The sequence below is a fragment of the Plectropomus leopardus genome, chromosome 9, assembly GCF_026936395.1.
Source record: "Plectropomus leopardus strain MGB_pleo_1.0 chromosome 9, ASM2693639v1, whole genome shotgun sequence".
Classification (NCBI taxonomy): domain Eukaryota; kingdom Metazoa; phylum Chordata; class Actinopteri; order Perciformes; family Serranidae; genus Plectropomus; species Plectropomus leopardus.
Window position 1 is genome coordinate 21,083,670 of NC_142184.1, and position 17,732 is coordinate 21,101,401.

Here is a 17,732-nt window from a genome sequence, read left to right on the forward strand (position 1 = left end):
TTATGTGATAGTACATTTAATGTCTTTAGGTTTCTGAGTATAAGTCAAGCAACAAGCTCATAATGTTAACTTCAGGAAGCTGCGATGGGTATTTTTCACCGTTCACATTTCATAGACCAAATAATTTAACATCATTTGAGATGATAATCAGCAAATTCACATGAAAAGTCATCATTAGCTGCAGCCCTGCTGTGAACAAACAAAACATGGTCTTGATCATGTTATGTTAACATAAAGCCCTGTACAATACTTTACATAATGTGTAATTTATGCGTGAAATCTGTTCACGCGCTGACACACCAATGTGTATGGGAACTGACAAAAAAGGTAAAACTTAAAATGTGTGATTGTGGCAGCTGGGTGCACCGAAATAATGTGATGGTGCACCTAAATGAAAATGTCAACTACTACAACACCACTACAACCACTGTAAAGTTAGCCTGGAGTCCAACATAGTGTATTTTTTGACTTATGCTTTTTTCCCCTGCCTTAGTGGATGTTATGTTTCTTGTGAAACCTGTTTTTTTTTCCGTATAATAAATAAAACATAATGGAAATCATGAATCTCTGTTAGTCTGGTTGAGATACTGCAGTTTGACAATTACCGGAAAACTAAATAAGCATCTACACCCTCAGGACTGCGTATAACTCTTAGGTCCAAGTCTGCAGGTGCTCAGCAGCTGAATGACAATTATTAAATATATGGCAAACAGGTCTCAACCAGGGGGTATTTTGTTCATGTCTGTAAAGAGATTGAAACATTTACATAAAGGCCTCTCAACTCCAGGGCCAATGTTTTCCACTCCAAAAGCAGGCCTTCAATTCCTCTGGGACTCAGCTAGCCCATGTGAGGGGTTTTTATGCAGGCAGGGAGGATGAAGTATTCTCTGGATGGAAGGAGAAATGTCCCGGCCAGCTGAGAAAAAGTCTGGGGGAGTGTAATTTCTCTTGACAGAATCTCCATTGGAAACAGAGATTCGGTTTGTATTTGGTTGCTAAAAGGGTGGAGCCAGCACGTCTCACAAGTTAACTGAAACTGTCAAATCATGATTGAGTGAGGTTTTGCAAAATATGGTTAACTATCATTCATCACTGTCATTTTGTTAAACTCGTGCTATGGGGACAACACTCTTCAAGCTCTGTATGAAACTGTAGTCAAGGTCTCAAATATTCAAGTCATAAAATAAAGGAGCAATATATATTCAAAATAATATAAATGGCATTTTGATTAATCTACTTAGATTACGCTGCTTTGTTTCAGCCATAAAAAATGTATTTAAGTGTTTAAACCAAGCATTGTAGCAAGTGGATATAGGGTTGGGAGAATTTTCTTTTTTTGTGGCTGTGTGTGCCCCTTTGTGTCCCCTATCTAAATCCAAAAGTTTTTGCAGGTTCCTGAACGTAGTGCAGGCGAGATTCCTCATGAGGAGTGCTGTACCTGTCTCAGATTTATTGCAGTTGATTGCATTTGGCTGTTCCATAAAATATGCTCTGAAAGTGTTTTGACATGAGTAACTGAATGGCTAATATGTTACAATAGCGCTTCTAATGGACAGTTCAGCCCCAAAAACAGAGAATCGAATCTTGTTGGCACATGATGTCATTGTGGTTGGCTGCCACAAATTATTAAATGTGTGAGAAATGCAGGTTTAACTCTAATTTTGAAAATCCATAAAAAGAAAGGTGAATATTTGGGAACCAGAGGTTAACAATACAAAGTTTAAGTCTTTTTTTTTGTCTCCAGAGAGACTTCAAATACCTGATTAAATAGCTGGCAGTGACCCACCCAGTTTTTACCCCAGTACCATTGAGTTGACCAGTACCATGTGTCATTTAGGTCAAAAAGAAAGCTTGTTTTTCTCTGTCTTTTTTCTCTGTCATGCTGTGACGCATGATGATATCAGAAAGAATGTGGGTTGGTTTGTCCAATTTGATGATTAATGAATATGATTATCTGGCATATCAGATCATTTCATTTCAGTCTATTTATTGCTGTTTTCTATGCAGGGTTAGTGTGGCTGATCATATTACAGCTCCTTTAGCTATTCTTAGCATTTTCTTATGAAAACATAATAATCTAAAGAGAATAAGACTGAGATCTGCATGGAAGAACAGATCAGTTTAAAAAAAAAAAACCCTACGTGGTCTTACAGCTTTAACAGATGTGTAACACCTGGGTTTGGCCAATACGGAAGGTAATGAGTTCAGGGAGTGAGCAGCACAGAGGATGTAATGAAGGGTGTGAGTAGTGTTGAAAGTGAAACCATGTAAGTGGTGATGGTAGGACAGCAACAAGGTGGGGCCTATAGGAAACGAGAGAGAGGGAGACAAGAGACAGGAAGACAAACTCACAATGTACAATACGCACATCAAAGTCACTTTGCTTGTATCTTAAATGTGAGGCAATGATACATTCCTTCACTTAAGCCTCACAAACACTTTCACAATTGCAAAATGCGTGCTTGAACAAACACACGGACACACATAAACCTGCTGGCCAGTTTTAAATACCACCCTCCCTAACTCGAACACCTTATCCTTTCATCAAATCAGAACTTCCTGTACTGGATAAAAACACTTTAGCTCAATTGTGTTGGCCCTGCTGGGATCAAAATTAAGATTTTTCCCTCTATGAGCTGAATGAAACATCCAGACTGGACACAGTCAGCATCCTGAAGTTGTTTTTGCCAAAGAAATAAAACTAATGTTCCTCCTTCCAAGCTTTTAAAGCATTCACCTTCTGTTTGAGTGCAGACTGAGAAGTGCCCCACTTCCTCCATTACTTTTATTACATTGTGCATTTTATATTGGCAGAGACAGTACTCTTGAGCCAGCTGTGTGGGTACAGTGGAGTTTTGAGCTGGGGACTGTTAAAGCGCTGAGACAGCCAAACTGAAGGAGAGTAAATTTAACTACCCAAAAGACTAGAAAACGACATTTTTTTCCCTGGAACACAAGCAATATCACTGACTCCTTAATTTACCTTTCACCAAACTGTTTTTTTTTTTTTAGTTAAAATTCATCTAACCAAAACACTGAGATTAAAAGCCTCCTTAAGACACCCCCCTGATCTGTGCTTCTGTTAATATGCTTTCACACAGTATTTCCCTGAAGACAATAACAGGCACACTGCAATCTTGGCAATGACAAACTGGTTTTTTTTTTTCAAGATAAACTGAGCGCACATTACTTCATCGAAGTGATAAGACTGGTAAACAACTGTAGATGGTTCATTGCTGAGTCAGAAAACTGACGTCAGGCAGCCACAAGTAGGATGCATGTTGGTATCAGCAAAAGGTTAACGCAGTTTATTCTTCCGTCCGGCTGTCTTTGAGCACACAATAACCACAATGAGCTCTTAGCTAACAGGTTGTGTGTTTGTGCTGTTCCTGCAGATGCACAGATGAGTAACAACTCCTGAGGTAAAACGCCAAATCTCAAATTGTTTTCTGGTCAGATCTGCTGGCTACCCTGCCACTAACTGGATAATCTGGCATCCAGAGCTAATGCTCAATGAATGCTTTAACATTAGAGTTGTTTTGATTCCAATCTTTCCTTCCAGATACCGATTCAAATACCTTTGCCTCAGCCGATACAAACTACAAATGCGATACCGTAGCGTATACTACAAATGCTGTATGTGAAATGATTGCTGTTATTGTTGTAGGGCATGGCCCAGATTAAACCCTTGCAGCTAACAGCTAATGTTCCACGATTTACTGGAAATTAATTCTTCTTCATTGCTCTAAAACAGTAGCGGGCAGAGGCCAAACAGTTCACCTTACTGTCTAGGCTTCTGTTTAAGAGCGCCAAAGATGAATGATTTCTAGGAAAATTGCAGTTTTATGTGTGTGTGAAACTACTTCATTAAATTACATAGTATTAGTATTACAGTACACAGACTCATGTACTCGCCGAACCAGCATGTAAAGGATATCTGTGTCAGAGCAACTCTGTTTAAAATGATATTGAACTGAGGCTATTGCACCAAATTGATGATTTTTAATAAACCCTTTTCATAGGAGACATTTTGAGCTGTCACAGAGGTTAAATCACACTTGTGCTTTACTGACTTTAATGACAGGGTGTCACTGGAACTGTGTAAGGTGGAATATTCAAACGGCTTACAAGGCCACAATAAAACTGGGCCATGGTTAATGTAATTAGTAACACCTGCGTTCTTCCTGGGATGAAAATGTGTGCTGTGAAAAATGTCAGTAAGTTGCCGACAAATGTTGATGGAAAGCCAGCTGAAACTACTACAGAGATATTAGATGAGAAGAACGGTGTCCCTCTCATGAGAGTATGAAGAACGAAACTAGAGCCAGGAGGCAGTTAGCTAAGCTTAACATATTGATTGAAATATTGGAACTTAATATGTCCTTGTCATACTTGCACAGCTTACTGGAACACTTGAACTGAACAGAGTAATTATTATTGCTATGAGTAACACCTCTGCTTGTTTGTACTATAACAAGATAACATGTCTGCTGTGAAAAAGGCCTAATTCACCTCAGAAATCGACCTGTGTGAGTTATTCTGTCACAGAGCTCATTTATTTTAACAATAAAGGCAGTGTAACCAGGTTAGTAGGCTGACTCTGAGTTAATTCAGCACATTGCAAAGAACAGAAAAAAACAGAGACTTATTTAGGGAGAAGCATCCTCGCCTGTTAGCTGCATGACAGACCAGTGTTTCTGCATTGCTGGGTAACCAGAGCAAGCTGAGCAGTGAAAGTGAGCCAAAGGTATCGAGTTTCACTGTGGCAGTGTTGTAGTTTAGAGATGCGGGGGTCAGAAGTGTAGAACAGACCTGACATGAGGTTTACTGAGGCTAGTACGTCAGCTGAACTGTCATCTGTCTGCTCTGTTGCCCAAATGTGGTCAGTGAGTAAAACAAGACAACATAACACCACACACCTGCCATATGAACTGGCTTAGTAACATCCTCCCTATGTTCCATCTCAACATGACACATGCACCAACGATGCTCCTCGACTGCTTAATTGCTTTTGGATGAAGGGTTATGAGGACATTAATGTAAAAGGAAGAACGTTAACCAGGCAGCCAACTCATTAAAATCAATATTAGAAGCTCATAACAAGCCAGGAGTAGCCTTTGAGAAACACTCTCATCCTGAGGTGTTGAGTCTACAGCTGACACTGAAACCGCACAGGCCTTATTGCCTACGTTCCACTCTCTGGACAGCTCATGGTCCTGACCTCCCACCACCCACTGCTCACAGTCATTTAAGAGCCTGTCATCACGATGGGAATCTATCGCCGCTCTGAAAATGATGGCTCTGAATGTGTGGGGATGTTCCACAAGGTACAACACTGGAGGAATGTGTGGAAGTAAAACACAATGTGGTAAAAAACAGGCTGCCTGTCAAGGTCCAAAATACACAAACCCATACATCAGCAAAACATTTCACTTGAGGTGTAACTGAAGGTGCAAGGTCACAGGGGAATGGTAGTGAGGCAATGTTAGCAACAAGCTACTCACTTCAACAAAGGCGTGTAGGAGATTAGATGAAAGCGTGGTCACTGTGCAACAACTCAGACTGGTTTCACCGAGTTACAACTTTAAGAATTACTAATGCAGATACAAAAAACTGCAGCCCTTTTAATTAATATAAATGGTACTTATTTTTATAGTATTTTTTTATAACTTTATTATATCCTATATTTGTGTATTGATTTTTGCAAAAAAGTTGTTATTTTTAATTTAATTTCTATACAATTGTTTGTTTTGCACCAATATAGAAAGCAAATTTCTTGTATGTGAAAACCTACTTGGCAATAATCTTGATTCTGATTTTCATACATTTGAAAACCACACCGGCAGAGCAAAGCCATCAACATCAGATCTTTTTAGCGACTCTGCAAAGCGGATGCATTGACAACATCAGTCTGACATACTTAGGAGAGCTGTAAAAACATCACATTAAATCTTGTGCTGTAAAGATGTCTTGGTCTACACATCATATTCTGCAGACTTATAAAATACAGATCCCTGCAAAAATCTCCCCCTTATCATTTTGATGTGTTTTTCAATCACATAGTTTTATAGAGCCAGACATGACGTTCACACTTGATGACACCACACACCTGGTTACAGCTCACTACAGTGTTGTCACTGTCTGTGAGAACATGCATGTAGCACGACACTAGACTACTGTAGAATGAGGGCCTCCGGCTGATACAGAAGTGTGAGAAATACTGTGTTGATACACTGTCACTAGTATCATGTGATCATACACACCATCTAAACAGAGTCTCTAATTAAAAGCTAGCATTACAAAATCTAGTCCACTCTTAATAACAGCTGCCATACCAACACAGATAAGGCTAAGCAGTAAACAACCAACCTCAAAAAGCAAACACACAAGAAATGACTAGAGCCAGAACTGCAGCAGTGCTTCAACTGAGTGTCAAATTATTAAACAAATGTTTCCATTCAAGGCAATGAAGACACAATATGTGGACCTGCAGCAGCATAGAAGCTTGTGCTATTGACAGTTAAGATTAAGAGGTTAAAGCCCCACCCATTCGATGTGTTTTCATGGCCTTTGTTTTACCTCTTTCTCTAGGGAGTTGAATTAAAGGGGTCCATGACTACAAGCCAAGGTCCAGCACAATGTGTTCTGAGGGGCCAAGATGGGAGATACACATCAGCCTGTTGAGGGGGTTTCCTGAGGACTTCTACTCACTGGTATTTTTTCGATAACCCTTTGGCTCCGCACCAGAATTAGGAAGAGAACTATTCAAATGTTAGGCACAAGTCCAAAAGAAAACAAAAAAAATGTAACAACCCAGTCAGGGACTGAAAGAGAAAGCAGTTGACCTTTTGGAAACTTTCATTGTACATCTATGGCAGGACTGCTTTAACCCTGAGCTCTGGTTTCCCATCAGCCCTTCCTGTGACGCAGGCCTGAGCTTTCATATATAGAAACTGACCAGCTGCTGAGAAAATACTCCATGTTCTCCACACCCTCTTCAAAGGCTGTAATGATCAGCTGTGGCTGATCAGCTGAAGAGCCAGAGTGAGAGAAAGAGACAAGAAAGAGACTTTGATGTGATTTATAATAGACAGCAGGTTTATGGTCCAAGCTCTGGTCACTTCAAGGGTTAATATCCAAAAACAGTTACAAAAAGCATCCCTTTTTGCTGTCAAAATTCATGTGGAATTCTGTTTTTAATAAATTGTTAATATAGTTAGTAAACAAGCTAACGCCGATAACGACGGATCGTAAATCCGCAACAGCATTTTTTGCAGACATTAGATATCAAACAACAGCAAGAAGCTGTATCCTATTAACTTTGTGAGCTGTAAATTCATCCATTTCTTCACCTTACGGTGAGGTCTCTCTCTCCCCCTTTGCCTGCATGTCCGCAGATGCAAAGAGTAGTGTAAAAGACAAGAGTGCTCTCTCTGCAGCAAAATCTGGGGACCAAAACGTACCCTGAAGTACACTGCACAGAAAAAAGTGACTGCTTGACTAAAAGCAATCTCTGACTGATGATTTGAGTCTCTGACTTTCATCAGCAATACTGTTTAAGCAGACAAAATCTCTAGTTAACATGCTAAAAACATTTAAAACTACTGGTATGATGCTTTAACAATTAGCATACCTATAGCAACTTTCTCCATGGGTCAGACAGCAGGCTGATTGGCCTGAAAGGGGCAGTTCACAACAGGCCGCAGTATTTCACACACAACCCATGGGCGTAACAGTGACCCACATTTAGCAGCCAACCAACCAGCCAGTTAGTTGGATGTGGAAGTGTGAGTTTGCTACTTGCTGCTGTCTACTAGCCAGGAACATTAGCCTCAGCAAGAAAGAAATACACACAATTAGGACTGACTCCTTGGGACTTTGAGAGGGTGGCCTCCACTGCAATAATGGCAGAGTTTTTGTGTCAAAGAGATGCTTGTTTTCTCCTCCTCAGGCATGAAAGCGAATTTGTCTTGCCAGCCAGGTCTATTTATATTCACAAGAGCATTCTTCAGCATTAGCACAGTCACATGGCCCGCTGGGCGGTGGATATAGCCTGGCGATACATTGAAAGGGCTCTGCATCAGCTCAGTCTGACAACAACCGAAGATGCAACAAGACTGGATTTGGCCATCAATGAGTTCACCATTTAGCCTTTGAGGTATAAATCAGGGTGTGAATCAGTCAGCATTGTCTGGTGTGTCACGGCCTGGGCCCCTGACTAAATGACTGCAGGCCACAAAGGCACAGAGTGATTGTGCAATGCAACGTCAGAGAGGTGATTCGCCATCAGCCCACTTAAGATTACAGGTTCGTCAAACTGTGAATGAAGGTAGGTGTTGTGAAAAGACTGGGAGAAAGGGGCTAATATTACAAAATCCCCATTCTTTCTTCACTTATGATGAGTCACAGTTTGCATCTAACTCAGTAAACAGCCTGGTGAGACAGGAGACTCAAACAGGTTCTCTCACTTTGTGGTGGATGGATGTGCCCCGGAGAAGAGGACACACCTAATTACCGTGACTCACGGATATACAGCAAGCAGGAAACTATGAGACACAACATCAATGCATGAGTGATAATGCTTAATGTACTGTCAACTTTTATTCATAGACTGTAGGGAACTTCTACATTAAGTTGCCCACTTTCACAGGAGGGTCAGATCACAAGGTCAGTGCCATTTCAGTGACAGAGTCCTGCTCAAGTGTACTTCAGCAGAGAGGATGCTTGTTAGCACAGGTGCTTCAACCAAGGCCCTTCATGGCACTTTACAGGCATTATCACACTATTACATGGCTTCCATGTGTCATCTCAGACTTTCATAGCCCTGTAACACGAGTCCCAAATAGAGCTGATAAGCCAACAACCATTAACTCTTTGAAACCTGAGTAAAGTAGCCTTTAAAAAAACAGGCAGTTAAGTAAATGGGAAATGTAAGGACAAATGACCCAAAATTTTTTAAAAAGTACAAGAAAAAAATCCTGCTTCAGTGAGCTTTAGCACTACATTTCAGATCCCTATGCATTCAGGAGTGGTGCAGTTTGAATGTTTTGTGATGTAAATGTCTTGACTTTTATTTGCTTTCTGTTGGCTTTGCTGACAGATAGCCCTCCAGCCGCCTTAACATGTAGAAACATGCCCACCGCCTAACCTCTGGTCTTTACTGGTTTCTTGGCCTCTCTGCACTGCGCACAGGAAGCGTAGGAGCTAACTTAGCTAGCCAGCAGCTCATTCAGCAATTACAGCCTGCTGAAACATTCCCACCCTCCGGTGTCCTTCTAGATCGCCCCGGTGAATAAGTGGCTCCATTTTGAGCCGCAAAACACCTTTAGCATTATTAACAGTGATAACATAATTAACAATGTTTCCAAAGCAACCCTGTTAGGTTGTAAAGCAGTTACAAGTGGTAATCGCTGAGAGGCACCACTAGCCAGCTTCCACCAGACCTGAGCGGGTTACAGATCAGTAACCTGAAGAGCAGCAAAATTAACCGACAGCAAAATAAAGCAACATGTGTACCCAGTCAAAAATATTCCCTGTGGTTAACAGGTAAACATGTTGACGATTAACCATTGACATCCTAAGTCCTGACACTGGGACTGATATTGTGGTGATATTTTGTTAGCATTCAACAAAATTTTGTTGTCTATATTATTTATACCAAATGAGTTGGAATTGTAAAAAAAAACTAAAAGATGTTTTGTCGGATGTACTGAAATATACCACAGTGGAAGGCTTCATTTCATGCAGCATCAGTCTCAATATTTTTTATGTAATACTACATCTACCGTACTATAATGTAAAGTTGCAACAACTGATCGATTTCTTGTCAACTATGAAGTGTCAACTAATTTGATCTTCAATTTATTATTTTGAGCATTTTTTAAGAAAAAAAAGTCAAAACTCTCTCATTGCAGCTTCTTAAATGTGAATATTTTGTTTTCTTTTTTTCCTCCTCTATGACAGTAAACAGAAAATCTTTGGACTGTAGACAAAGCAAGATATTTAAGGATATTATCTTGGGCTTTAAGAAACACTGACTACCATTTTTGACATTTTATAGACCAAACAACTAATCAACTAACTGAGATAAATATTAATAGATTATTGGACAATGAAAATAATCATTAGCTGTGGCCCTATGGACAATGTGTAGAAAATCAAATACTGTGATATTTTTTTTACCGAATAACTTGATATTGATATTTAAGGGATGGATATTGTTGCTTTCACAAAATAGTCACACAATTAGATTTTTGATAAATAATCATTTGTAATGACAAAGTGGGTAAAGGCAAATAATGGAACAGCGACAAACAGATGGTGAAGTTCAGAAAATTACTTCACTTTACTGTAATGCAGCCGTTAAAACCAGGAAAAGACAAAACTAATGATATTAAAATTGTAAGTAAGTATTACAAAAAAATCATTCTTAATAATGCTGTTAATTTCTGTGAAAAAGCCCAGCCCTGCCCGACATCACACATGAGCTTGTTGAACAAGTCAAACTTCTGCTGTATGAGCACGTCTGGAGGGCTGATGAGTGGGATGTCAATACATCTCCTGGCACTAACTCAGAGGAGTCCGGTTGGCTTATTTTTCCTATGCATGCCTCAACTTCTACCTGGGGAGCGTAAAGAAGTCACGCTCACTAACCACACACACCAACACACCCACCCACACCCAGACCACGCTGCCAGGGTGTCCTGGTATTTAATGAGAGCGTGTGAATAATTCAGCCTACAACAGGTTTGGAGGAGGAAAAGGGACTGCAGCCATCATTAACTATTCACAGTATAACAGTATTATGACACACACATTTGTCAGTGCAAACTGTACACACACAAACACACATAAAGAAGGACCTTTGCCAAGACTACCCAACCATCTGCTCAGACCTGAGGCCTTGGCTCCAAAGCTACAAGTAGGATGATTCTTGTTTTTGCATTTTGGATTTTGACCTACAGAAGCATATACTTCAAACAAAGAAAGCTCTTTCAAATGTGGTGAGAAATTACAGAGGAAGGTTGAAAGTTGTCTTGCAAGTATGACTGGGCAATAAATCAATTTTATTGTTTGTCATCCATCTTTATAATCATATTGTTACATAAGGCTCACCATGAAGTATCATGGTTCACGGTTGTGTCTGCATGTATAAGTTAAATTTGACCATCTATCACAGTATGACATCTAAGAATGTACTTTTTTTTTTTTAATTATAGCATTATATTTCAGAAAAGCACTATGAAACCACTGGACTCAATAGGATAAACATGAGTTCAACTTTTTATAAACATGTCATTTTGAATATTTCTGTAAATAGCACCACAGGAAGTAGTCAAGTAGTCTGTAATTGCGATGTTGTCGGTTTGATTTGGCTGGGGATATTTTTGCATGTCATTGCCCCATGTCCCCCTCCCCTTGTTTCCTGTCTCTCTACACTTTCAGTTGTCCAACAAGATAAAAGAAATGCATATTCAAAGTCTTTTAAAATACTAATTATTGTTAACATGTTGAAGAGATAATGCTGCGCAACAATTTCAATTCTGAACATATTGTCTACTAGAATTTGCAGGACAAGTGCTTTAACAATTGGTTGAGCTGTTAACAAAGCATGTCTTATCAGGCCTGCAGGAATCAAAAGCTGTGAAATGTTTGTAATTTGGGGAGAGATCTCAGCTTTAGAATCACTGCAAGAGGCTCTTATTCCTTTTTTCTGTGCCAGCGCGAACCTCCACCTTCTAAACAAAGAGCTCTGCATCACGCATGATTGAGTTTGAGGAAGTGTCTATCACATGTCTGTAATGTGTCTCAAAATAAGCACTTTGCCTACAAAAACAACAGTTTGCTGCGCGTCTCATTCATAAATAACAGAGAGAAAAGACATATGTTTTCGCAGCCTTCCTCCCTGGTTGAGAGGACAGTCTTCCTCAAGGATCCATCAGGCTTTGCCCTACATGTTGTCACTGACGGTGAGGGTCAGGAGGATGGATGGCAGATACAGACTGGGTCCATATCAGTGCTGTCATCCTCTGCTTAGGACAGTCTCTCTTCATACAGAAATGAGCCAAGCATGCTTCTGCTGCAGCCGAATGCTAGCTGGCTGGTTCACTGCATGATTGGCCTAGAAAGGAAGCAACTGGCAATAATCTGGACTCTTTGTCTGCACATACTGATCGCAGATGCAAAACAAAGAGTTTGTATCTCCACATAAACACAGGCAACATGTGCACCTGAGACACGAGTTTAAAAACTTAGACTGGGAGGGAACGCCAGGCTGTATTTTAATATCATTTTGGCATGGACCACTAGTGACTGACTCACAGACAAAAAGCTAATCTGTGTGGAATTTTGCTTGTGTCAGCAACATTTGACTTCTGTGGGACATGCCTGACAGACAGTGGGAGATGTCAACAAGGTAGACTGGTTCCAGGGAGGAATCAGACATGACCTTTTACCCCCAGGCTCAGCTGAGAGGTGGCAGGGTGAGAGGGGTGAACCACTCCCCTCAGCGGTACACACTACACGTCATCTTCTCAAGTATGACCAGTCGCCAGCCCCTCCCTGCTCGTCCTATGGAGGCAGCTCATTCCAATATGCACACAAAGGCTGGGTTCAGCTGAATGGCCTAAATGGCAGCAGAGCTCCTGGCCACGGCGGCTCAGACCAGCTGAATGGTCCTCATTGTGTCCCCATGGTCACAGGGGGCTAGCAGAACTGGGTTGTTTTTTAAGGGGCCATTTGGCAGGCCTGTGTTCTTATCCGAGCAACGCAGGAACAGCCATTTCCACTTGGTTTAGAGGACGGCTTGTTATGAACTCAAGAAAAATGGCCTATAAAGTTGATGACATGCCACATGCATCCAGTCATAAAGGGGCTAAAAGGCTTACACACACACATATGAAGCTAAACTACTGCAAACAAATAAAAAAATGTAGCTATCAAGGCTGGTAGAGACAACATTTTTTCCCTCTTTTTTCCACTCTATATACGTATAATGCAATGTGATTCACCAACGAACATGTGAAAAACATCCAATGAGTGAACATGGCCCCTACAAAGATGTGATTATGATTGTTTCTTTTGCAATTCCCACAAATCCCATGCAATTAAATGAACCAACAAGGAAGAGTCCTCACAACAGTTCCTGTTCACAGCTGCATTACTAACAAAAGTGGCCAAAAATAAAGGTGATGTTTACCACTTTAACCTTATTATCACCACAAGCAAGTGTTTAGTCTGGACACGTCAGTGACTGAAATCTAAAATATGCACAGGGTTGGGCAATATGGACGAGAGTCATGGTATATTACATTTTCTGTTACAATATTTAAATGAATCATGAAACAAAAGATTTCCTGGAGAATAAAATCATAAATGATTAATGTTTGAAATAATCAGACCGATGTCTTTTTCCTGGCTAGTCCAGCAAATAAAAATATCTGACATATTAAAGTACTTCATCATAATGATGCAAAAATCACACAAAAATTCAACATTGCCATAAACACTTCTGATCACTGATTTATGAAACTGGTCACAATATGCCATGACATGCTAAAGGGACAGTTACCACGGTATAAACAATATGGCCAAAACACAGCAGACAAATATCTATCAATCTCCACCCATCCACCATCGCACGTATCATATACAAATTGTCATATCAGTCACTCTGTAAGATTACCTACGATATTACTGAGGTAAATAATCTTTCTGTAAGTATATACTCTTTGTAATCAATGGGCTAAAACATCCAAAACCACCAGTATAACTCTTTATTAGGCCAACACGCTGAATACTAGCTGAGTCGACCTACACCAGAATATCACTTAAATGATGCTGCAACGATAAATTGATTATTGTAGTTGTCAACAATAAAAATAAGGATGACTGGATTCAGTCACCTCAGCTGGAAGAATGCAGCCCAGGTGCCATGAGGCAGGGAGGGAGGGGGGGGGGGGCTGTCACTAGGATGTGACAGCATGAGTCAATGGAGAACAGGGGCTAACAGCTGCTCTGGGGGAGGGGTTGATTTGCACTATGCTTTGCATGAATGAATGGTTGCGATGCTTGCAAACTACAATAAATAGACACATCCATCACACACCTACATCCACAAGTGCAGAGCAAACATGCATACACCTGACTCAAATCTCACACAGTTTGACCACAAGATTGAAGGGAGTGAAACCCATGATAAGCAGCGCACTGTGGGCAAACCCATAATTTAAGTAATAGCAGATTACACGGGTGTCTCTGTACGTGCATCTTGTTGATCATGAGGTCATACACAAGGTTTGCTAATTACTGACAGTCATTCATAACAGTCTGTGTCTTGACATGACACCAGAGCATACGATAACTGCAGGCCTGGTCATTACATCTGAACACCAGTCACAGTGACTCACAGTTTTTACTGCAGTAAAACATTTTTCAGCTGAAATCTGGACACAGACAGGTGCCAAATACAAGGTTAGTGATGATGTCAAACTGGAAGCCATGCAGTCACAGATTAACCACATCCCTTACAGTGAATTCCTGAAAACATCCAGTAGTCCAATTCCTGCACAAGAATATAGCGTAGTATTTGATGCAGTATCTACATGTTTTTTGAGATTGCTGCAAGGAAGCAATATCTCTAAAATAAAGCCTATGTTCAAACAGAAGTTTTGTTAAATGGCCTTAACATAAAGGATAACAAATGTAATAATATTTTGTGTCATATGATAAACTGCCCTGCAACTTAATATGCCCAAAAAATCATTAAAAAAAATAGTAGTAATAAACAATTGTAGAATAATACAATATGGTTATTATTAATTATACATTTAGATTATGAATGCATATATGTAAAATTATTCTGGATTTGTTTTTGTATTGTTTTGATTATTTAGTAAAATATGTTATTTGTTCATCATGAAAAAAATGAATTGATCAGAGATCATATTATTATTTTGAATCTTCTCATTTTATATCGAAAGTTTTTCATCAATAAATGCAAATAGTCTGAAGGAAAACCCAATATCCACCACTTCAAGCATGAGCTAAAACTGTATACAGAAACACTTAACAGGACTGACAGATCCAAAAGCCACCAGGACCTGCAATGCCTCAAAAACCTCTTTTTTGAATTTTTGTGTACACGTTCTCCTTTTGTTCTTGTTACTCCTTTAATTTTATTCTTCTGTCCTTTTGTAACATTTCATATGATGAAATAAAGGAAATTAGTTTTTAAAACATGAATGAAATTCCCACCATATGAAGAACAGAGATGACAGGAGAAGGGTCAAACCCTGATGGCTAGACCTTGCCTCAGGCTGTCTGACACACACACACACACACACACACACACACACACACACACACACACACACACACACGAGGAGCTATAGCTTTGACATTAAACCTCACAACAAATACGGGAAATTTGGCACAGAAACACATCTTTAAATCGACGTTTCGCTCTAAATTACACGAGATAAAGCAGAGACAGGGCAATGGATGAGAGCCTTTCTCTGCCTCCTGCTGCTTGTCATGCACTGCTAGCTCGCGTCCTCACATCCTGTATTAGCACAAAATAAGCTAGCTCCAGAGCATGACGCGAGCGCTCATTCAATGTATTATCAACAGAAAGTAGCATAAACGGAGGAAAACTACAGGTTTTATCGGCGCCGGTTGGCCCAGACAGCCGAGACGCACACAGCTAGCTTGAAAATCTGCTCTAGCATCCCTCCCCGTCAGCCCCCTCCCCTCCTTTACCTTCAGACAGCTCCAGATCCAACTCCGCCAGTTGGTCTCTAACCTCTTTTGGCAGGGCGGACAAATCCACGCCGCGGTCCGCCATGGCTTCGCCGAGAAACTCGAGTGCGGTCTAGTTGAAAAGGAGCCGGCCCGTTGTGAGTAAGTGTAAAAAAATAAAAATAAAACGCCCTCCCTCAAGACACAAAACAAGCATCAGAGTGGGAGAGACAGTCCGTCCGCACGGCTGGCCCCTCCGCCATAATGGGAAAAATTCACCAACGGCAACGGAGCCCGTCACGTGACCGCCTTTACCTCGACTGTACGTTAATTCACTGCATCCACACTGACACACACCGAAACTACTGCTCCCCCTGCTGTCCCAGCCACAGAAACACACGCACACACACACACACACACACACACACACACACACACACACACACACACACACTTTTTACTGGAACACCACTTTTTCATCCTGCCCCCCTCAAATGCTCTGCCTGCATTGGGGGCCACTTTTAAAAAATGACAGGAGGCCAGGGGCCAGTCGCAGCAGCCCAGTAAATGTTTATAGGGTTTTAGGACGTTTTTAGAATTTTAGGAAATTTTAACGATTTTAGGGCATTTCTAGGATGTTTCTTGGATATACAGTGTATATATATATATACACACACACACACACACACACACACACACACAGACATACGTACATACGTATACATACATACATACATACATACATACATACATACATACATATACTATATATAGTACATATACTAAAAATCCAGTAAAAACCCAGTAAGGATCATGCTTTTCTTATACCAAACTTGGACATTGTCTTTTAAGGACAACAAGCCTCAGAGCAAACTTAATGTGACATCATGATTATAGGCTACTGTGTCACTTGTGTGTCTTCCAAAAGTACTTGAGTGCAGCTCAAAAACACCAACTTGAAAGCTGGGCCAAGGATTTTGGAATACTGAGTAAAAATACCTACTTTGGTTAACTTAAGCTACTTATAAAAGAAATAGATCAAACTACTTAGTAGAAAATGAAAAACAAAATAAAGAAAAAAGATTAAATTGACAATGTGCCACCAAAAAACTGTCACTCAGTTTGTTGCAAAAAGTGCTGTCTTGTTCACAGGTCATGCATAAACCAAAAATAAATAAATAAATAAAACATGCCACTATTCATGAAAAGTGCAGGAAATATCAGCTTTGATTTTGTATACAATACTTATCAGTCAGACACCTGCCTCTCAGAAACTAGTCCAGGTGATGTTACTGCAACAAGCAGAGTTACTGTGTTAGTCAGGTAACTTCTAAAATAACCTGCAACAACTTCTCTGAACATTTGTTAATAGCAATAATAAATAGGTATGAGTAACCGTGGGGTTCTACTACTACTACTACTACTACCACTACTGCTCTGTGTGCCTTACGTGTTTTTGAATTGAATTGAAATTACAGTTAGCAATATTAAATATATTGAGCAATTCTTTAAAAAATCATTACAAAAAATGTGATACTTTGTCATATCATATAAGCATATCATGTTTTTTTATGCACCCCCCCCCCCAAAAAAACCCCAAAACACCAGTGTAAAATAAATGTAGTGGAATAAAAAGTACAATATTTCTCTGTGAAATTGTACGTAAAGTAGTCCATAAAGAAACTCAAAATTGTACATAAATACACTTGACTAAATGCACTTGGTTACTTTCCCCCACTGCCTGAAGCCTAACGCTGTAGCCAGAGAGGGTGGAAAAAGTACCAGAATATCCTTCTTAAATCTGGATTAGGAACCAGGCAACTGACCAGTGGGCCCAAAAAGCTCAGGGTCACTGTGTGGTAATTTGATTAATTGCACATTTGAGATTACACAAGTGATCATACAAACAAACTGACACACATTAAACTGGGACAGGGTCTAATGCCAGCACAGGAGTAAGCCTACTGGTTGGTTTCTGGGACTGTAAGCAAAAT

The 17,732-nt window shown here is 40.2% G+C and overlaps 1 protein-coding gene across 1 annotated transcript in view; it reads right to left on the minus strand.

Moving 5' to 3' along the window:
* The window catches only part of dip2ba (DIP2 acetate--CoA ligase B (putative)a), a 53,128-nt gene extending 37,106 nt beyond the window's left edge, over nucleotides 1–16,022 (minus strand). The window contains exon 1 of the mRNA XM_088082205.1: nucleotides 15,760–16,022. Within this exon, the coding sequence (XP_087938331.1) occupies nucleotides 15,760–15,844 (85 nt within the window). The 5' untranslated portion in view covers nucleotides 15,845–16,022. The remainder of the gene's footprint in view (nucleotides 1–15,759) is intronic.
* Nucleotides 16,023–17,732: the final 1,710 nt, after the last annotated feature.